General features: G+C 47.3%; 1 protein-coding gene and 1 long non-coding RNA gene across 2 annotated transcripts in view; both read left to right on the top strand.

The window, feature by feature from the left end:
* LOC137528244 (uncharacterized) overlaps positions 1-22332 on the top strand; it is a 152370-nt gene that overhangs the window by 28317 nt on the left and 101721 nt on the right. The window lies entirely within an intron of this gene.
* Positions 1043-20780, top strand: LOC137528242 (tetratricopeptide repeat protein 16-like). Its single transcript, XM_068249524.1, has 4 exons — positions 1043-1317; positions 10973-11063; positions 15929-16029; positions 19390-20780. Exons 1-4 carry the CDS (start codon positions 1247-1249, stop codon positions 19409-19411), a joined length of 285 nt encoding a protein of 94 aa, XP_068105625.1. The 5' UTR covers positions 1043-1246; the 3' UTR covers positions 19412-20780.

The raw sequence follows: 22332 nt of genomic DNA, 5'->3' as shown, positions 1-22332 counted from the left end.
GACTAACTGTATCAGCTGCACATTGTGTAATACCCATTATTACTGCACTTGTGTTGCGGCGACAGCTTTTGTAATTCATACTGTGTGCAGTGCCACTGCCAGCCCAGGCCCAGCACATTCAGTGACTACTGTACCTGTGTGTGTGATAGGCAGCTGCACATTGTAATACCCATTACTGCATATACCTACCTAGCTGTTGGGACCCCCCCCCCCCCACCCCCCGATATGGACAAAACAGACAAACCAGGTGGCGGAAGAGGTAGCGGCAGACCTAGAGGAAGTCCACCTGGCAGGTGTGTGCGTGGTCGTGTTGATGTGAATTTGTGCGTCCCTGGCCCAAAGTACAGTGCTCAGAAGAAGGCATGTCCCATCACCTCCCAAAATTGTCAGGACGTGGTTGACTATTTAACACAGAACACCTCATGTTCCGCAGCCACTTATTTGGTGGTGAAATCACTGATTCACAGCCACTACTGCTACAACAATATGAAGGCGCTAAGCAAGTTACAGCACCTCATATGTGTGAGTTAGGCGACAATATGGACGTAATGGAGGAGGATGATGATAATGAAGTAGCTGCTGTTGGTGCATTTTTGGAGGTGTCTGAGGAAAGCGAAGCTGGGCAAGATCATGGCCGGATTTCCGCACAGGCCGAATAGGCCCGTTCCTAGGGCGGAAGAAAAGTAGCAAGAGAGCTGGGGCGGCTGTCACATACCGGTAGCAGATCAGCCGTTCGGCAATCAGCTGTCTGCTCCAGCCGCGCTGTTCTCCAGTAGTGATGGGTCGTTCGCGAACGAGCCGGCTCTAAGAGCCGGCTCTTTGCTGTGAACGACAAGAGCCGGCTCTCAGTTTTGAAAGAGCCGATGCCTCAGCCGCCTCACACAGCTCTGCTTTGCTGTGTAATAAAGGGAGCTGAGGCATGCTGGGAGATGTAGTCCTCCTCTTGCAGCTTGTAGGAGTGTATGCGGGGAGGAGCAGAGCAGTAGCAGGAGGGATTGCCCAGTCAGAGAAGCAGTCTTGAGTTGTCATGGAGACGGGGGCGGGGCTTTTACTCCGATTCTGAGTGGTGTCTAGTGATATTTAATAAAGAGCCGATTGAGAGCCATAAGAGCCGGCTCTTTCATGGGAGCCGATTCAGAAGAGCCGATTCTCCAAGAAGAGCCGGAATTCCCATCACTATTCTCCAGTCTCTCTTGCAAGTGCATACACGCAGCATGAGAGCGCCCCTCCCTTCCTCTCCACTCTGATGACACTGAAGGGAGGAGGGGCTGAGCTCTCTGCTAGCCAGCCGGGAGATTCAAGCGAGGAAGAGAACTGGTAACTATGCGGGCAGCGGGGCACTGTAAGCATGGAGGGGGCTGCGGGGAGGGGAAACAACGTGCAGCCAGCCATAGCGAGTGTCTCTCTCATAGTGAAGTGTGTCTGTCTGTCAGTAAATATGTTGCTGCAGCTAACTCTGTATTACTGCACAGTCACTCAGCCCCTATGGACTACGAGTGAGTGCCCAGCTGGGAGCTCTGTGTCTCTCTCCCCCTCCTTCCTCCCCCCTCCCTCCAAGCCCGTGATTTGTAGAAAGTGAGGCTGCTGCTGCGAGCCCAGCAATCGCTGCAGCCTTATCTATCAATAAGATAAGGAAACAGAGTTGCCTGGCTTTGTGTGTGAAGAGGAGAGCACATAGGAAGTAATGAGAGAGCAAATCTGGCTGTGATGCAATAACTGAAGCCTGTGTGACTATGACAGCAGAAATGATCTTACATCTCTCTGCTCATTGTAGACAGAATCCTGCTAGCCTGGCCATAATCTGCAGTGCTTCCTACCTTACTCCCAGAATGCTGTACTTCATGCCACCTCAACACTCATCCCGATGCGTACATTTGAAATCGGCGCCGGTAGACTTGGGCGCAGGATACAGCGGTATATGGCTGATCCTGCTTCTGCACAAGTCCGGGCCGATTTAATTACTATTCCCCCTCCAGGCCGACATGGATAGTGGGGGAATGAAATAATTCGGCTTCCAGCGATTGCTGGAGGCCGAATTATTATGTTTTTAAGCAACTTCGGCTCTGTCTTCTGACGGAGCCGACGTTACTCACTGAGCGCTTCAATAGGAATGATTCCTATTGAAGTCTATGGAGGCGCCGGCTGCGCCCAAATCTAGCAGCGCTGAAAAGCACTGCTCCGCATCCCGATGCCCTCTCCCATCTCCTGTCACTCTCACTGCTTCTCCCCTTTAACCCCCCCCCCCTTCCAGTCCTTACACTTCATACTCTCTCATCCTATCTGTCCTTCCCTCTTTATATCTCCAAAAGCATCCCACCACTGTCATGTAATGCTTTTAACCCCTGCTATGTGATCACAGAGGTGCAGCGCTTAGTGATCCTGATCGCCTAAGTGCCGGGCAGATGATGGGAAAAATCTGGTTCCAAACGTGGGATTTGTATAAACAATGGCACTGCCGCTGCCCGTGTGAACCAGCTCTAAGTATAATATAGTACTCATATCCCGCATACCACATTGCAGAGTAAATGGTCATGTCAATGATTATCCTCAGAGGAGCTCACAATCCCACCATAGTCACAGTATAATGACCTACTTATTTATTTACCTACTAAATTATTATGTATTCATATAGCACTGACCTCTTCTGCAGCACTGTACAGAGTACATATTCATGTCACTAACTGTCCTCAGAGGAGCTCACAATCTAATCCTACCATAGTCATAGTCTAATGTCCTGCCATATTATTATTACGTATTTATATAGCACTGTCATCTTCTGCAGCACTGTACAGAGTACATAGTCATGTCACTAACTGTCCTCAGAGGAGCTCACAATCTAATCCCTACCATAGTCATAGTCTAATGTCCTACCATATTATTATTATGTATTTGTATATCACTGACATCTTCTGCAGCGCTTTACAGAGTACATAGTCATGTCACTGACTGTCCTCAGAGGAGCTCACACTCTGATCCTACCATAGTCATAGTCTAATGTCCTACCATATTATTATTATTATGTATTCGTATACAATACAATAACATTTCTATAGTCAGCAGAAAACAAAGCAAGCGCTCACCAATATGGGCCGCATCTGAATGACTCACCACCTCATATGCACCGCTTAAATAGCTCAAATACACACTCAGCAATCAGACAGATGCAAAACATATGCATATGTTTTGCATCTGTCTGATTGCTGAGTGTGTATTTGAGCTATTTAACCCCCCCTGGCGGTTTGCAAAAAATCCGCCAGGGGGCAGCAAATCTTTTTTTTTAATTTTTTTTTTTTTTCATGTAGCGAGACAAAGTCTCGCTACATGATAGCCGCTGCTCAGCGGCATCCCCCCAGCCCCTCCGATCGCCGGAGGCGATCGGAGATCAGGAGATCCCGTTCAAAGAACGGGATCTCCTGGAGGGCTTCCCCCGTCGCCATGGCGACGGGCGGGATGACGTCACCGACGTCATCGACGTCGTGACGTCAGAGGGGACTCCGATCTGCCCCATAGCGCTGCCTGGCACTGATTGGCCAGGCAGCGCACGGGGTCTGGGGGGGGGGCGGCCGCGGCGAGAGGAATTGCGGCGGATCGGCGGGTAGCGGCGGCGATCAGATGCTACACGCAGCTAGCAAAGTGCTAGCTGCGTGTAGCAAAAAAAAAATTATGCAAATCGGCCCAGCGGGGCCTGAGCGGTGCCTCCCGGCGGCATAGCCCGTGCTCAGCACGGGCTTACCGCCAGGGAGGTTAAGCGGTGCATATGAGGTGGTGAGTCATTCAGATGCGGCCCATATTGGTGAGCGCTTGCTTTGTTTTCTGCTGTCTGTATTGAATGTAAGTTACACATTTTAGCGAAGCTGCTGCCAGGGTAAAGACATGTGCTTTTAACTTAGGTCATTTTAGTGTTAGGACATCTGCTCTGGAGATTTACCTCAACGTTGGTGCAGATGTCCAGTATATCTATATTTTTGCATGCAAAACTATGATGGAAGCTAAAATTTCTCCATAGACCAGTATTGCATTGTTTGGATGCGGGCGTACATTTTAGTCCAGGGGGGGCGGTGTGCGCCACAGCGATTAACCATTCAATTGTATAGTATTGGGTCAGGGATGCGCAGCCTTTTACCTATATTTTGTAACATTTCTATAGTGCTTTTCTCCCATAGGCTCCAAGCGCTTAGGCCCTCTCAGATTCAGTATAGCACTGACATCTGCTGCAGCACTATATGCCTAGCCTAACCCTAAATTGACAAATGACCTAACCACTTTTTTTTTTGTTGTAAATTCCTACCCCTGACCTGATATCCTGATCTATCAGTATCCCTAAACCCCCCATCCAATAACACTATCCTAACCCTGCCGATGTCATGGGGCGGCTGGTGATAGTGGGCCTAGGGCGGTAAAAAGTACAAATCCGGCCCTGGGCAGGATGATTATGATGACGATTAGATGCCACATATGTTCCCAATAGAAGAGATGAACAGGGGGACAGTTCGGAGGGGGAGTCAGAGAGGAGTAGGAGGAGATGAGTCCTGAAAGAAGCAGGGGGAGCTCGTCCTCAGAAACAGCTGGTGGCAGTATCCGGAGCCATTTATCGCCAGCTATGGACAGCCAGCCAACATGCCCTTCAACGTCAGCTGCTGACTCTGAGGCCACCATAGTGCCATCACCCCAGAGGGGCTCAGCAGTGTGGAAATTGTTTAGTGTGTCTGCCTCAGTTCGGAGTAAAGCCATCTTTTCTCTCTGTCTCCAAAAATTGAGCTGTGGAAAGGCCAACACTCACGTAGGGACAAGTGCCTTACGAAGGAACCTGGAGAAAAGGCACAAACAGCAATGGGAAGAGCACCTGAGCAAAACCACACAAAAGAAAAGCCACCCTCCTTCTCCTCTTCTTCCTTCAGGTGCAGCATCTTCAGCCGCTTTCTCCCTTGCACCTTCATAGCCACCCTCCTCCACTCCGCCTCTGCCCTTGAGCGGTTCCTGCTCCTCTGCCCACAGCAGCCAGGTGTCCGTGAATGAAATCTTTGAGCGGAAGAAGCCAATTTCTGCCAGTCACCCCCTTGCTCGCCGTCTGACAGCTGGCGTGGCGGAACTATTAGCTCGCCAGCTATTACCATACAAGCTGGTGGACTCTGAGGCTTTCCATAAATTTGTGGCCATTGGGACACCACAGTGGAAGATACCAGGCCGCACTTATTTTTGTAGAAAGGTGATACCCAAACTGTACCGTGAAGTTGAGAGGCAAGTGGTGTCATCTCTGGCGAACAGCGTTGGATCAAGGGTCCACCTGACCACTGCCAAGCATGGTCTGCCAAGCATGGTCAGGGCCGCTACATTACTTACACAGCCCATTGGGTTAACCTGGTGAACGATGGCAAACAGGGAGTACGTGGCTGCGCAGCGGACCAACTAGTGACACCTCCACGGCTTGCAGGCAGGCCTCTTGCCACCTCCTCTCTTTCTCCTCCTATACATCCTGCTACATCCTCTTTGCTGTCGTCGTCCTCCTCCTCCTTGGCTGAGTGGCAGTTCAACTCTAGTGGTGCTGCTATCTCCTCTCCCACTACACAGCCCCATCCCCCCCAGAGCCTATGCTGCATGCCAGGTACGACGGTGTCACGCCATCTTAGACATGTCTTGCCTTAAAGCGGAGAGTCACACTGGACCAGCTTTCCTGGCTGCTCTTAAACAGGTGGAGCACTGGCCAACCCCGCACCAGCTGGAGATCGGCAACGTGGTGTGTGACAACGGCAGCAATCTCCTGTCCGCTTTGAATTTGGGAAAGCTGACACATGTACCCTGCATGGCACATGTGTTGAATCTGGTCATTCAAAGATTTGTGTCAAAGTATCCAGGCTTAGAGAGCGTCCTGAAGCAGGCCAGGAAGTTGTGTGGGCATTTCAGGCGGTCTTAAATTACAGTAGAAGAACACAATCTGGGGAGATGGGGATGTTGTGGCCCAACAACTGGACACTGATGCAAAATGCATGCAGGCTCATGCGGCCATTTGAGGAGGTGATCAACCTGGTGAGTCGCACTGAAGGCACCATCAGCGACTTGATCCCCTACGCTTACTACCTGGAATGTGCCGTGCATAGAGTGGTGGATCAAGCTGTGGAGGAGCGTGAAGAGGAACAGTTGCGGCAGAAAGAGTCGTGGGAGCAATTTTCATCTGAACCAGATGTTTCCGTAACACCTGCGGCAGCACAGAGGGGGGAGGAGGAGGAAGAAGAGGAATCGTGTGGGGAAGAAGAGGAGTCAGACTCGGATGATGAGGAAGGTGTTTCTGTGGAGGAGGAAGAGGCAGCGGCAGAAGAACAACTGCAGCAGCTGTCACAGGGGGCTTGTGCTGCTCCACGTTCCCGTGGTATTGTTCATGGCTGGGGGGAGGAAGAGGACTTACGTAACGTCACTCAGGAAGAGCAAGAGGAGATGGATAGTACGTCTGGATCCGACTTTGTACAGATGGCGTCTCTCATGCTGTTCAGCCTGTTGAGGGACCCCCGTACAAAAAAACTCAAGTGGAATGAGCTGTACTGGGTGGCCATGCTACTTGACCCTCGGTACAGGCTCAAAGTGGCAGACCTGTTACCAACTCTCCTGAAGGCGGAAAGGATGCAGCATGTGCAGAACAAGCTGGCAACTATGCTTTGCAATGCATTTAAGGGTGATGTCACAGCACAACTCAATAAAGGTACCACTGCCAGTAATCCTCCTCCCATGTCCACGTAGGCAAGGACAGGACGCTCTAGCAATCTCATGGTGATGTCGGACATGCAGACATTCTTTAGTCCAAGGCCTTGCTGTAGCCCTTCGGGATCCACCCTCCACCAACGCCTGGATCGGCAGGTAGCCGACTACCTGGCCTTAAGTGTGGATGTAGACACTGTGAGCAGCGATGATGAACCCTTGGACTACTGGGTGCGCAGGCTTGACCTGTGGCCAGAGCTGTCCCAATTTGCCATCCAACTTCTGTCTTGCCCTGCCGCAAGCGTCCTGTGAGAAAGGACCTTCAGTGCAGCTGGAGGCATTGTCACTGAGAAGTCGCCTAAGTCACAAAAGTGTTCAGTACCTTACCTTTATCAAAATGAATGAGGCATGGATCCCGGAGGGCTACTGCCCACCCAAAGACTAAGTCAGTCCCCACACACAGCATCTCTGCCTGCACACCGTGCGAGTGGCTGCCTGCCCCAAGACTAAGTAGCTCCACACACAGCACCTCTGCCCGCCGGCCGCTTGACTGCCTTCTCAGCCACCACCAACAGGGTCCAGGACTCCAGGCGGATTCCTGAATTTGCAGCGGCCGCTATAATAATTTTTCTGGGTCGTCTACATGCCTGCCTAATTTTTCTGGTTGCACTGTGGGCGGCTGCAACAACAAAATAAAAGGCATGTACATGTGCCCATCCCCCTCCAGCTGCACTGAAGGTCCTTTCTCACAGGACGCTTGCGGCAGGGCAAGACAGAAGTTGGATGGCAAATTGGGACAGCTCTGGCCACAGGTCAAGCCTGCGCACCCAGTAGTCCAAGGGTTCATCATCGCTGCTCACAGTGTCTACATCCACACTTAAGGCCAGGTAGTCGGCTACCTGCCGATCCAGGCGTTGGTGGAGGGTGGATCCCGAAGGGCTACAGCAAGGCGTTGGACTAAAGAATGTCTGCATGTCCGACATCACCATGAGATTGCTAGAGCGTCCTGTCCTTGCCTACGTGGACATGGGAGGAGGATTACTGGCAGTGGTACCTTTATTGAGTTGTGCTGTGACATCACCCTTAAATGCATTGCAAAGCATAGTTGCCAGCTTGTTCTGCACATGCTGCATCCTTTCCGCCTTCAGGAGAGTTGGTAACAGGTCTGCCACTTTGAGCCTGTACCGAGGGTCAAGTAGCATGGCCACCCAGTACAGCTCATTCCACTTGAGTTTTTTTGTACGGGGGTCCCTCAACAGGCTGAACAGCATGAGAGACGCCATCTGCACAAAGTCGGATCCAGACGTACAATCCATCTCCTCTTGCTCTTCCTGAGTGACGTTACGTAAGTCCTCTTCCGTGGCTCTGAATACCTTGAAGTGTCTACTTTCCAAAATGGGGTCATTTGTGGGGTGTGTTCACTGTCCTGGCATTTTGGGGGGTGCCTAATTGTAAGCACCCCTGTAAAGCCTAAAGATGCTCATTGGACTTTGGGCCCCTTAGCGCAGTTAGGCTGCAAAAAAGTGCCACACATGTGGTATTGCCGTACTCAGGAGAAGTAGTATAATGTGTTTTGGGGTGTATTTTTACACATACCCATGCTGGGTGGGAGAAATATCTCCGTAAATGACAATTGTTTTATTTTTTTTTACACACAATTGTCTATTTATAGAGATATTTCTCCCACTCAGCATGGGTATGTGGAAAAATACACCCCAAAACACATTATACTACTTCTCCTGAGTACGGCGATACCACATGTGTGGCACTTTTTTGCACCCTAACTGCGCTAAGGGGCCCAAAGTTCAATGAGTACCTTTAGGATTTCACAGGTCATTTTGAGAAATTTCGTTTCAAGACTACTCCTCACGGTTTAGGGCCCCTAAAATGCCAGGACAGTATAGGAACCCCACAAATTACCCCATTTTAGAAAGAAGACACCCCAAGGTATTCCGTTAGGAGGATGATGAGTTCATAGAAGATTTTTTTTTTTTGTCACAAGTTAGCGGAAATTTTCACAAAGTGTCATTTTCCGCTAACTTGTAACAAAAAATAAAATCTTCTATGAACTCACCATACTCCTAACGGAATACCTTGGGGTGTCTTCTTTCTAAAATGGGGTCACTTGTGGGGTTCCTATACTGCCCTGGTATTTTAGGGGCCCTAAACCGTGAGGAGTAGTCTTGAACCCAAATGTCTCAAAATGACCTGTGAAATCCTAAAGGTACTCATTGGACTTTGGGCCCCTTAGCACAGTTAGGCTGCAAAAAAGTGCCACACATGTGGTACCGCCGTACTCAGGAGAAGTAGTATAATGTGTTTTGTGGTGTATTTTTACATATAACCATGCTGGGTGGGAGAAATATCTCTGTAAATGACACATTTTTGATTTTTTTTTTACTCACAATTGTCCATTTACAGAGAGATTTCTCCCACCCAGCATGGGTATGTGTAAAAATACACCACAAAACACATTATACAACTTCTTCTGAGTATGGCGATACCACATGTGTGACACTTTTTTGCAGCCTAGGTGCGCTAAGGGGCCCAACGTCCTATTCACAGGTCATTTTGAGGCATTTGTTTTCTAGACTACTACTCACGGTTTAGGGCCCCTAAAATGCCAGGGCAGTATAGGAACCCCACAAGTGACTCCATTTTAGAAAGAAGACACCCCAAGGTATTCCGTTAGGGGTATGGTGAGTTCATAGATTTTATTTTTTGTCACAAGTTAGTGAAAAATGACACTTTGTGAAAAAAACAATAAAAATCCAATTTCCGCTAACTTTTGACAAAAAATAAAATCTTCTATGAACTCATCATACACCTAACAGAATACCTTGGGGTGTCTTCTTTCTAAAATGGGGTCACTTGTGGGGTTCCTATACTGCCCTGGCATTTTACGGGCCCAAAACTGTGAGTAGTCTGGAAACCAAATTTCTCAAAATGACTGTTCAGGGGTATAAGCATCTGCAAATTTTGATGACAGGTGGTCTATGAGGGGGCAAATTTTGTGGAACCGGTCATAAGCAGGGTGGCCTCTTAGATGACAGGATGTTTGGGGCCTGATCTGATGGATAGGAGTGCTAGGGGGGTGACAGGAGGTGATGGGTGTCTCAGGGGGCGGTTAGAGGGGAAAATAGATGCAATAAATGCACTGGGGAGGTGATCGGAAGGGGGTCTGAGGGGGATCTGAGGGTTTGGCCGAGTGATCAGGAGCCCACACGGGGCAAATTAGGGCCTGATCTGATGGGTAGGTGTGCTAGGGGGTGACAGGAGGTGATTGATGGGTGTCTCAAGGTGTGATTAGAGGGGGGAAATAGATGCGAGCAATGCACTAGCGAGGTGATCAGGGCTGGGGTCTGAGGGCGTTCTGAGGTGTGGGCGGGTGATTGGGTGCCCGCAAGGGGCAGATTAGGGTCTAATCTGATGGGTAACAGTGACAGGTGGTGATAGGGGGTGATTGATGGGTAATTAGTGGGTGTTTAGAGGAGAGAAGAGATGTAAACACTGCACTTGGGAGGTGATCTGATGTCGGATCTGTGGGCGATCTATTGGTGTGGGTGGGTGATCAGATTGCCCGCAAGGGGCAGGTTAGGGGCTGATTGATGGGTGGCAGTGACAGGGGGTGATTGATGGGTGGCAGTGACAGGGTGTGATTGATAGGTGATTGACAGGTGATCAGTGGGTTATTACAGGGAATAACAGATGTAAATATTGCACTGGCGAATTGATAAAGGGGGGTCTGAGGGCAATCTGAGCGTGTGGGCGGGTGATTGGGTGCCCACAAGGGGCAGATTAGGGTCTAATCTGATGGGTAACCGTGACAGGTGGTGATAGGGGGTGATTGATGGGTAATTAGTGGGTGTTTAGAGGAGAGAAGAGATGTAAACACTGCACTTGGGAGGTGATCTGATGTCGGATCTGCGGGCGATCTATTGGTGTGGGTGGGTGATCAGATTGCCCGCAAGGGGCAGGTTAGGGGCTGATTGATGGGTAGCAGTGACGGGGTGGTTGACGGGGTGATTGACGGGTGATTGACGGGTGATCAGGGGGGATAGATGCATACAGTACACGGGGGGGGGGGGGGGGTCTGGGGAGAATCTGAGGGGTGGGGGGGTGATCAGGAGGAAGTAGGGGGCAGATTAGGGACTACAGTGGTCTGGGGGGTGGGCAGGGCACCCATACCTTGCTCGGGGGGGGGGGGGCGCAATTTTTACACCCTCGTCCTGGATGCATTTTAACCTAGAAACTGCACTGCTTATGTGTACCATTGTTCTTTCAGCTACGAGAAAGGCCTGCTGTGCCTGTCGCAGGAGGAATGGGAGAATGCTGTCATCTCATTTTCTAAAGCCATCAACCTCTGCCCAGAAAAGGTACTGTTCTTTCTAACAGTATAAACCATGTAGTTACATGAGGAGGCGGGACTTGTAGATTACAGGATGTAGGTGGGGAGAATTTGTAAGACCTCAATCTGCTAATAGGAAATGAGCTATGGATAGATGGGCTGCAGTACAGAAGAGGAGGGGACTCAGAGATAGACTAGGAAGGATTGCACAGCACCAGACAATTTGCACCGCACGTTATAGCTGCAGTGAGCCCCCCAAAAAACCTTCAATATAGGTGGGTAGCCTGGTATAGCTGCCCCCAGTATTGGTAGCTAGGTACAGTTGCCCCCAGTATAGGTTAGCCAGGTACAGTTGCCCCCAGGATAGGTTGGCCAGGCACTCTCTTCACTTCATGTTTCTGCCTGGTGCTGCCCCAGACTTCTGCCGCCTGGGGAAGTTGCCTCACTTGGCATCATGGGCAGACCGGGCATGGCATGGGTATTAGTGATTGGGGGTAGCGCCAGATACCGGTAGTACTTGTGGGGGTGGGGGAGATGACAGATTGATGTCTGTGTATTAGCAGCACAGGTACTATTAAATGTTTAAAAGGAAGAAAATGTGGCAGTCTCTATATCTATCTCCATACAGAGTCATCTTTCAGGTCATGCTGGTGCTGGCTCCTTTGCTCTCACTGTACTGTTCATTAATGCCATCTGGTGGTCACACTGTTGCACTGCAGATAGTTATATGTCAAGAGAGCGGAAGCCTTTTCTACAGCTGGGTGACTTCCAGTCTGCAGCACTTAACCTACAGAAAGCTTGTTCTGATGCCAACCCCTCTGAAGAGCACATAAAACTGCTGGCGGGGACATATTACCTGCAGGTGAGAGCATGGAAATAACTAACAAATTCATCTAGACCAGGGGTGTCAAACTCAAATACAAATGGGGCCAAAATTGAACACTGAGACCTAGTCGTTGGCCAACCTCAATGTCTACTGGTCACCTTATAAAGTTCCCTGGTGTCTAATGGCCTACTTCCAACGCCCATGCAGTTCTCTGGTGTCTAGTGGATCCCACCTACCCTAAACATTTCCCTATTGTTTCGTTTTTTCGCCTACCTCCCCCATATAGCTTCCCTGGTGGTCTAGAGTGGACCAAAAATAATGCAAAGTGGGGAAACCTCTTGAGGGCCAAATTTAATGGCTCTGAGGGCTTGATTTGGCCCACGGGCCGGAGTTTGACATGTACGATCTATTCTAGACAATATTAATTACATTTCCAGTAACCTTCCCCCACCCGGAAGTGTGAATGCGGCTATCCTGCCTGGCCATATGTGTGCATACTTGCAAATATTTGCAAATTACATTCCATAATTATTACATTATATGCAGCCTTACTTGCTTCTTAATGGTATTTGCTTAAAAACGGCCCTGACTTTTTATTGCACAAAGGAATTGTGTGCCTGGAGTAATATTGGTCCTGGGGGGTGCCATGCCCTTGATTAAGCCCAACACCTGAACTAAGCCACACCCCCACCATAGGCAAACACGGGGGATTACAGCTGCCCAGAATCCCCCCTCAGACCAGGGCCAGTGCAGTGTCTGGGGACAGGCACAAGTTAAGACACCAGAATATCTGCAGGCATCCTGCAGCTCACAGCACTGCCCCCTTTATTTCCTTGCTACAGTTGAGTTTTGATGGAGCAGCAGTATGTGTACAGAGCATTAGAGCAGCAGTGTGTGTACAGAGCATGGAGCAGTGGTGTGTGTACAGAGCATGGAGCAGCAGTGTGTGTACAGAGCATGGAGCAGCTTTGGGGAACTTAACAGTCAGATATGAGCACAGCCCTGTGCCCTGCTGTGTGAATGCTTCACTTTCCCCTTCATTACAGATGTCAGCTGTCCTCATTATTATCTGTATCCAAACTGCTCCTGATTGATCCCGTTGTCCATCGGGAGCAGATGGAACATTTAGGATGGGAAATTGCATTATGTGTACCCAGCATTATGGCCTACCATATTATTGTACTGTATTGTGCGTGGCTGAGGGAGACCTTTCAGGAATCCCCCCCCCCCCCCTTGAAAATCCTGGGCTTGCCCACTGGTGTTTGTGCCTCCTCCTACAGCCACAGTACTTTGCTGCATTTAGTAAATTTACTGACCTGCTTTTGGCCTTCTTGGGCTTGGTTAAAGCTTTATGTAATGCCCTTCAGTGGAATTCCCAGACGCTAACCTGAATTGGCACATGCCATATTGTATTGTGTTGTCGTGCTAGCCATTCATAGATGAAGGGACATGTGTAATTGAGCTGTACAGGGTCTTCTCAAAAAAATAAGCATATTGTGATAAAGTTCATTATTTTCTGTAATGTACTGATAAACATTAGACTTTCAAATATTTTAGATTCAAATACACACAACTGAAGTAGTTCAAGCCTTTTATTGTTTTAATATTGATGATTTTGGCATACAGCTCATGAAAACCCAAAATTCCTATCTCAAAAAATTAGCATATTTCATCCGACCAATAAAAGAAAAGTGTTTTTTAAAACAAAAAAAGTCAACCTGCAAATAATTATGTTCAGTTATGCACTCAATACTTGGTCGGGAATCCTTTTGCAGAAATGACTGCTTCAATGCGGCGTGGCATGGAGGCAATCAGCCTGAGGCACTGATCAGGTGTTATGGAGGCCCAGGATGCTTCGATTGCGGCGTTAAGCTCATCCAGAGTGTTGGGTCTTGCGTCTCTCAACTTTCTCTTCACAATATCCCACAGATTCTCTATGGGGTTCAGGTCAGGAAAGTTGGCAGGCCAATTGAGCACAGTAATACCATGGTCAGTAAACCATTTACCAGTGGTTTTGGCACTGTGAGCAGGTGCCAGGTCGCGCTGAAAAATAAAATCTTCATCTCCATAAAGCTTTTCAGCAGATGGAAGCATGAAGTGCTCCAATCTCTCCTCATAGCTAGCTGCATTGACCCTGCTCTTGATAAAACACAGTGGACCAACACCAGCAGCTGACATGGCACCTCAGACCATCACTGACTGTGGGTACTTGACACTGGACTTCAGGCATTTTGGCATTTCCCTCTCCCCAGTCTTCCTCCAGACTCTGGCACCTTGATTTATGAATAACATGTAAAAGTTGCTTTCATCCGAAAAAGGTACTTTGGACCACTGAGCAACTGTCCAGTGCTGCTTCTCTGTAGCCCAGGTCAGGTGCTTCTGCCGCTGTTTCTGGTTCAAAAGTGGGTTTATGCTTCCATCTGCTGAAAAGCTTTATGGAGATGAAGATTTTATTTTTCAGCACGACCTGGCACCTGCTCACAGTGCCAAAACCACTGGTAAATGGTTTACTGACCATGGTATTACTGTGCTCAATTGGCCTGCCAACTTTCCTGACCTGAACCCCATAGAGAATCTGAGATATTGTGAAGAGAAAGTTGAGAGACGCAAGACCCAACACTCTGGATGAGCTTAAGGCCGCTATCGAAGCATACTGGGCCTCCATAACACCTGAGCAGTGCCTCAGGCTGATTGCCTCCATGCCACGCCGCATTGAAGCAGTCATTTCTGCAAAAGGATTCCCGACCAAGTATTGAGTGCATAACTGAACATAATTATTTGATGGTTGACTTTTTTTGTTTTAAAAAATACTTTTCTTTTATTGGTCGGATGAAATATGCTAATTTTTTGAGATAGGAATTTTGGGTTTTCATGAGCTGTATGCCAAAATCATCAATATTAAAACATTAACCAGTTCACCCCCAAGGGTTTTTACCCTAACGGACCAGAGCAATTTTCACCTGTCAGTGCTCCTCCCTTTTATTCCCTAATAACTATATTACTACTTATCACAAGGAAATGATCTATACCTCGTTTTTTTCGCCACTAATTAGGCTTTCTGTGGGTAGTACATTTTGCTACGAATTTTTTTATTCTAATTGCATTTTAATTGGAAAAATACCAAAAAAATGGGAAAAAATCGTTATTTCTCAGTTTTCAGCCATTATAGTTTTAAAATTAAACATGCTCCTGTTGATAAAACCAACACATTGTATTTGCCCAGTAGTCCCGATTATTAAACCGTTTAAATTATGTCCCTATCACAATGTATGGCGACAATATATTATTTTGAAATATAGGTGTTATTTTTCTGTTTTGTTTTGTTTTTGTTCTGGCCATAAATACAAGCCCCTATGTAATAAAGTAAAATTATTTTTCCCTCATACAATATAGATTAAAAAAGCTGAGTCCCTAAGGCAACTATTTATTTATTTAATTATAGCTGATTTTTTTTTAAAAGTGGGTTTTTTTTGAGGGGGGAAAGGGTGGAAATGTAATTTAATTTTATTAATATTGTGTGGATATTATGTATTTGCCTGTATGTGCAATATACTTTTTGGCCACAAGATGGCGCTAGTGAACACTCTCCCATTAGGAAGTGATCACTTTTTTTTTCTTTTTACGTTTTAGCAACTGTGACAGTTTCCTGTTTTGTGAATGGATGCGGCCGCTGTTCGCGGTCGCGTCCATTCACTCCAGGCAGTGCGATTGGGTAGAGGACCGCTCGGTCCTCTTCCCCAATCACCCAACTCGGGAACCCGATGGAAACGGCGGCGGTAGCGGCGCGGACACGTGCGGAGCGGCGGCGGGAACGCGTGACGTATTAAACCGTCATGTTGCCATTAATAGGGGAAAGCATGACGTTTTAATACGTATGCTTGCCGTTAAATGGTTAAGTCTTGAACTACTTCAGTTGTGGGTATTTGAATCTAAAATATATGAAAGTCTAATGTTTATCAGTACATTACAAAAAATAATGAACTTTATCACATTATGATAATTTTTTGAGAAGATCCTGTATATTGCTGTGGCTTCTGCGCTGATCTCACAATTGTATTACTCTGCAGGGACAGAGCCTGTTTCAGCAGATGCGGCACATGGAAGCTTTGGAGTTCTTCACTCGTGCCTCTGAGCTGCAGCCACAAAACAGACATTACCGTATGCGCAGGTAAGATGGGTCAGCTCATGTATAGCAACAAGTTTAAAGTGTAACTCCGGAGTACAAATCACCTGTAAGGAGGATGACAAATTGTCATCTCTTCAGGAAAGCACCTGTTAGGTTCCAATACAGTTGGAGCCTTTGAAATTGGATGTTGTAATTTAGGGCCGGTTTCCACTACTTCAGTGATGCGACTTCCGCCGGTGCGGAAGTCAATTGATCTCCCGATGCGCATCTCCTGATGCGGAAGTCAGTTGAGGAGAGGGGACGCGGCTGCGGGCGGATGCGGCCGTGCGAGAATCTGTAGCATGCTGCAGATTCTCAGATCGCTCCGCATCGCTCGGTACAACATGCACGCAGTGGAAACTCTTCCATTGCCGTGCATGTTTCAGGACACCTATGTAGCCGCATCACACCGCTCCTAATGGAAACGGGCCCTTAGGTTACCCTGTGTAAGTACAGCCGTCAGTTACTGTTAAAAGTCATTATCATAATTATTTAATATTTCTATGGTTTTGGGATGTGGGAGGAAACCTGAGGAGCCAGAACTGCAAGGCGAGAGTGCTATCCAGTCCACTACACCACCAGGAAAGTAAGAGCTAAAACACATTATGGGGCCTTGAGCAAAACACCACATTGATTATTAAAGAGGACTAACACCGTAACAATACTTACAGTGAACTCTGTGTATGGCTGCCATAAGGATAACACAGACAAGCTGTTACACATATAAGATCCAAGTACATATGCCAGCAATAAAATATGGTGCGCATAAGGTGAGCCCCAGAGGAAAAGAAAATACAGGTAGTCCCCGACTTACGAACGACCGCCGACATGAACGGCATGGATTCTCTGTTTCCATGGGAACAAGTCAAAAAAAATTTCAAATCAAACTTGTATTTTTTGAGAAAATCAATTTAAAAAAAAATCTAAGAAAAAAATGGCTTTTAAACTTGTATAAAAAGGCACAAAAGGCAGAGGTGACACAGAGGGGGTCACTGGAGGCACAGAAGCGGTACAGGGGACTGAGATGGCACAATGTTCCGACTTAAGAACAGATTCAGGTTAAGAACTTTTTTTTAAACAAAACTTTTTATTGATTTTGACATAAAAAGATACAAACATTGAGGGATGCAGACAAGTTCACACATTCCTCGAGATTAAACATAATACAGGCAGAGAGAAAAAGATGACCTATTGGTCCAAGTATAAACCAGTACAGAATAATGACTTTACCAAACATTGCAGAATAATTTACATTCAATGATATTTGGCAGGTGGTACAATCTAAGGAGAGTTATGATTGTCTCCATCTGTGCATTGGGGAATATTGCTTCCCATGACCAATGACCAACCACACATCTTGCTGTAATTATAGAATGGCCCGTGGAGGACAATAATGTATATGTTACGGCCAGAACCCGAAGTGTGGCCACTTCGGGTTCTGGCCGGCCAATGTGCGAAGTGGCCGCAGCGCAGTGGCCAATGTTAAAAATATAATGATTACAATAAGTTCAATGTATTTTACGGCCGTCTCACTGCGGCCAAATGTATTACAACTTGGTTAATTTAATGAAATGAAGCCGGCGGCAATGTAATAGATGAAGCCGCCGGCTTTCGCACTGACTCCTATCCTCCTCCCCCCCCCCCTCTCTCCTCTCCCTGCCTCCTACACAATACGGAGCAGCCGGGGACATGCATGTCCCCGAGAGTCGTTCGTCGCTGCAGGGAAATCCTGCCGTTCCTGCAGAGCGGGTGCTGGCAGAAGCAATGTCTGCAGCCTCCCTGCTCTGCTTCCCCCGCCGCGACGAACGACTCTCGGGGACATGCATGTCCCCGGCTGCTCCGTATTGTATAGGAGGCAGGCAGAGGAGAGAGGCGGGGGGGGGGGGGGGGGGGGAAGGAGGAGGAGGCAATGCTAAAGCCGACGGCTTCATTACATTAACTTAACTAAAGTTGTAATACATTTGGCCGCAGCGAGACAGCCATAGAATACATTGAACTTATTGTAATCATTACATTTCTAACATTGGCCGCTGCGCTGCGGCCACTTAGCACATTGGCCGGCCAGAACCCGAAGTGGCCACACTTCGGGTTCTGGCCGTAACATATATATAGAACAGTGTCTCTCTGTGAAGAAAGGACACTATTATAAGTCTAGTATGACCCACCGGCCTATTTGAGCTTCCAGTGAAGGGCTATTAGTTGTGCTGAAAGAAAGGAAGAAAAGAGAGGTTATAAATAAAAGGTAAGTAAATCAGAAGAAGAAAAATGGAAAGATTTGGGCCCCCGGGGCCCCCACTTCCTTAACTCATCCTGTTAATTAACGAAACCGGCCAGCTCTTTCCAGACCATCCAGCCAGACCATATTTTGTCAAACTTGGCAGGACATCCCCGGCTAGCATATGTAAGTTTATAGAGTGGTAGCACTTTATTGATCTCATTGATCGTCCCCGCTCGCCGTGCGTGCGTCGGTTTTCGATCCCCTGCTCGTCCCCACCCGGCGCCGCTTATCTTCCGCTCAATTTTCTGCCATTGTCCCCTTGTGGGGAACGAGCAGGGAATTGGCGGCTCACAGATCGGACCTGTCGGAACTTATCAATCGAGCTGCATCAGCTGCTCGATTGATAAGGAACATCGCCTTACACTAAGCCCTTAACACTGGCCTCCCTATCTTCAATAACATTTAAAGAGACTGTTAGGCTTAAAATTGACTTGTCATAAAATAACCCCTCTTATTAACCACTTAAGCCCTCAGTCTTTTTCACTTGATGCATCCGAGCAATGTTCACCTCCCATTCATTAGCCTATAACTTTATCACTACTTCTCACAATGAACTGATCTATATCTTGTTTTTTCTGCCACCAATTAGGCTTTCTTTGGGGGGTACATTTTGCTAAGAGCTACCTAACAGTAAGAATAAGAAAAACACTGAAAAAATTCATTATTTCTCAGTTTTCGGCCATTATAGTTTTAAAATAATACATGCCTCCATAATTAAAACCCACGTATTGTATTTGCCCATTTGTCCCGGTTATTTCACCGTTTAAATTATGTCCCTATCACAATGTATGGCGACAATATTTTATTTTGAAATAAAAGAGCATTTTTTCCATTTTGCATCCATCACTATTTACAAGCATATAAAAAATAAAAAAAATAGAAATATTTCATCTTTACATTGATATTCAAAAAGTTTAGACCCTTAGGTAAATATCTGTATAATTTTTTTTTTTTTTTATTGTAATGTTTTTTTGTTTTTTTTTATTAAACATTTTATGTGGGTATTTTTGGGAGGGTGGGATGTAAATAGTGTTTAATTTGGGGAAATATATGTGTATTTTAATTTTTTTTTTTTTTACTTTTAGATGTAGTTTTACTTTTTGTTGAAATAAGAACAGAGGATGTGTGGCACTTCCCCTTTAAATGTGACTGGAAATGTAGAGAAGGGGTCTACAGTGGTATAGCCACAAGTCTGCAGTGCTCACCTGAGCCTGATGCTATAGATGCAAGACGTGTGCTCCGCTTGTGTGGCAGAAGAAAGCAAGTACATCATATAATCAAAAGATAAAGGAAAGCGTGCACCTTCCGTCTGTCATGTGCATTTATTGTGAAAAACGTCATCAAATGGCATACAGTATCTCACAAACGGTACTGGCATACCTATGTGGCGTGGTTCTCATTGCTGGTGGCAGAGGTGGGAGTGGGGATGACGGTGGGCCTAGCGACGGCCGTTTCGCGTCCTAGACGGACACATGGTCACGCTGCGTTCCAAGTATCCGTCTAGGACGCGATCTGCGTTTGATACATATTACTTATCCGCCCTTGGTGGAGGGGTACGCCCCCTTTTTTCTCCTGTCTACAGAGAGCGACTTTTATACCCGAGTGGGGTCGGGTACCAATTCTCCCCACCTGCCTTTCAAGTGGTTGCCTGCTGGTGACCCTTTTTTGTGAGTATAATTCTGCACGAACTATTTAGACAGATTTTCTCTGTTAAAACTATATTGCACTATTGGGCTCTCGGTGCCCTGTTTTTTTCTTTTGTTTTACAAGGTTGGATGTACACTCGAGGAAGGGGGTGACCCCGAAACATGTCGTGTTTGCAACTTTTTGAATAAACGCAAGTTTATTATCGCCAGTGGAGTGCCGACCTCGATTTTTGTTACTGTGTACAGAGTTGTGGAGTTAAAAACAAGAAACACCAAGAGCCCCAATAATGTAATATGTACTGGTAAATGGTCACTAGATAGAGTAAATATTGATACTCACAAACCAGAGTTACCATTAGGCAACCACTGTAAGGGCAGGTGGGGAGATTTCCAATACAGGACACACCCCTAATGGTCAGCTGACCGAGGTGATGTCACAGAGTAATCCAGGTTAACCCCGTAGGGTCAGTCCATACAAATTCTTACTGGGCACTACACATGAAATGTCTACCCTGCTAAAAACACCAAGGTAAACATGAGCGAAAGCATACATAAGCCTAAGCAGAAATACAGTAAACTTGAGGAAGGGGGTGACCCCGAAACATGTCCTGTTTGCAACTTTTTGAATAAATGCAAGTTTATTATCACCAGTGGAGTGCCGACCTCGATTTTTGTTACTGTGTACCTGAGATGGGCACACAAAAAACGTTATACTTACCTGGGGCTTCCTCCAGTCCCATGATCACCAATACATTCCTCGCCGTCCTCCCGATTGCCTCAGTTCCTCTGGTATCAGTCCCGGTAATCTGGCTCAGTCACGCCTGTCGGCTCTTCTGCAGATGTGCGGTGCATCTGCACATGCACAAAAGAGCCGACTGGGGCGACTAAGCCATATTACCGGGCACATCGGTGCCCACAAGGCTGGAGGAAACCCCGGGTACGTATAAAATCTTTTAGTGTGCCCCTCTCAGGTACACTTTAAAGAGGAACTTTAACCCAGGGTTTAACTTCATACCAATCAGTAGCTGATACCTCCTTTCCCTCAAGAAATCTCAAATAGGTGTGTGTGTGTGTGTGTGTGTGTGTGTGTGTGTGTGTGTGTGTGTGTGTGTGTGTGCGTGCGTGCGTGCGTGCGTGCGTGCGTGCGTGCGTGCGTGCGTGCGTGCGTGCGTGCGTGCGTGCGTGCGTGCGTTCCAACTGTCAGGCAAGCAGTATTTCCTTCTGTGCGTAGAGCTCTCCCTTAAACGAACATTCCGCACAGGTCACCTGGCAGAACTATAGATGTCACCACCAGTGATAAATTTCAGAATGTAAATCAGGGAGCTGAAAGATTTTATAATGGGCAAACACTAACCAGTACCAGGTGACCATATTACAGACTATAATTTGATGTACATATTCTCTGTTTTAGTTTTTTTAGGGAGGGATCATACTTTTCCTGGGCATGTAGGGAAACTGAAATAAGGTTCGTCATTAAAGTGTACCAGAGTTGTCAGAATACAGATTTGATTCTTACCTGGGGCTTCCTCCAGCCCCATTAGCACATCAAGTACCTCACACGGCCTGCCATTCAGCCGCGATCAGCCCAGGTAACTGGTTCAGTCCCGTCAGTTGGGGTCTTCTCCGCATGCGCGGACCTCCGGCACATGGGCAGAAGACCATGACTGAACCAGGTATCGGGGCTGATCGCGGCTGAGCGGCAGACCGTGGGAGGACAATGAGGGACTTGGACATGCTTATGGGGCTGGAGGAAGCCCCTGGTAAGTATCAAATCTTTGTATTCTAACAGCTCTGGTTGCCTTTAGTTAATGTGACGTATAGAGCTGAGATAGATGAATTGTCACTTTTTCTCAGCAATAATGGAGTTTCATTTCAAAGCCATTCTGAACTCGCTAGGTCTTCTCAAATGCTCCAGCAATGATGACACTCTGGAGCTTCTGACGACCGGTGTTTACTATCTTGTGGAGGCCTCCTATAGCCACTTCCAGGAGGGGTCTTGGTATGCAAGCTTTTTATATTCTCACTTCATTGCTTACTGGGGGGTAACACTGCGGTCATAGCCACTGACCTCCACTCAATGGGCTTGATTCACAAAGCATTGCTAACCATTGCACCACGCTAGTGAAAAGCCAGTTTAGGCATGATAAGTTTAGGCATGCTAAGTTTAGATACGTTTAGATCGCATACAAAGTCCCGCACGCAAAGCAGCGCCATTAAACTCTATGCGAAGTGCACCAAACTCTGCTAGCGCAAAACTTTTGATCAGCTGTGCACTGCGGTGCTAACCCATTTGGGCTTAAACTTATCATGCCTAAACTTATCACACCTAAACTTATCACACCTAAACTTATCACACCTAAACTTATCATGCCTAAACTGAGT

This window comes from Hyperolius riggenbachi, chromosome 8, assembly GCF_040937935.1.
Source record: "Hyperolius riggenbachi isolate aHypRig1 chromosome 8, aHypRig1.pri, whole genome shotgun sequence".
Taxonomy (NCBI): Eukaryota; Metazoa; Chordata; class Amphibia; order Anura; family Hyperoliidae; genus Hyperolius; species Hyperolius riggenbachi.
The sequence above is the reverse complement of the archived record's forward strand: the minus strand, read 5'-3'. Positions and strand labels throughout refer to the sequence as shown.

Excerpts from the sequence above, each read along its gene's own strand:
- LOC137528242 (XM_068249524.1), top strand. The coding sequence starts at position 1,247 with ATGACACTGAAGGGAGGAGGGGCTGAGCTCTCTGCTAGCCAGCCGGGA. Across the intron at positions 1,318-10,972 it reads TCAAGCGAGGAAGAGAACTG|CTACGAGAAAGGCCTGCTGT; the intron begins GTAACTATGCGG and ends TTGTTCTTTCAG. Across the intron at positions 11,064-15,928 it reads TCAACCTCTGCCCAGAAAAG|GGACAGAGCCTGTTTCAGCA; the intron begins GTACTGTTCTTT and ends ATTACTCTGCAG.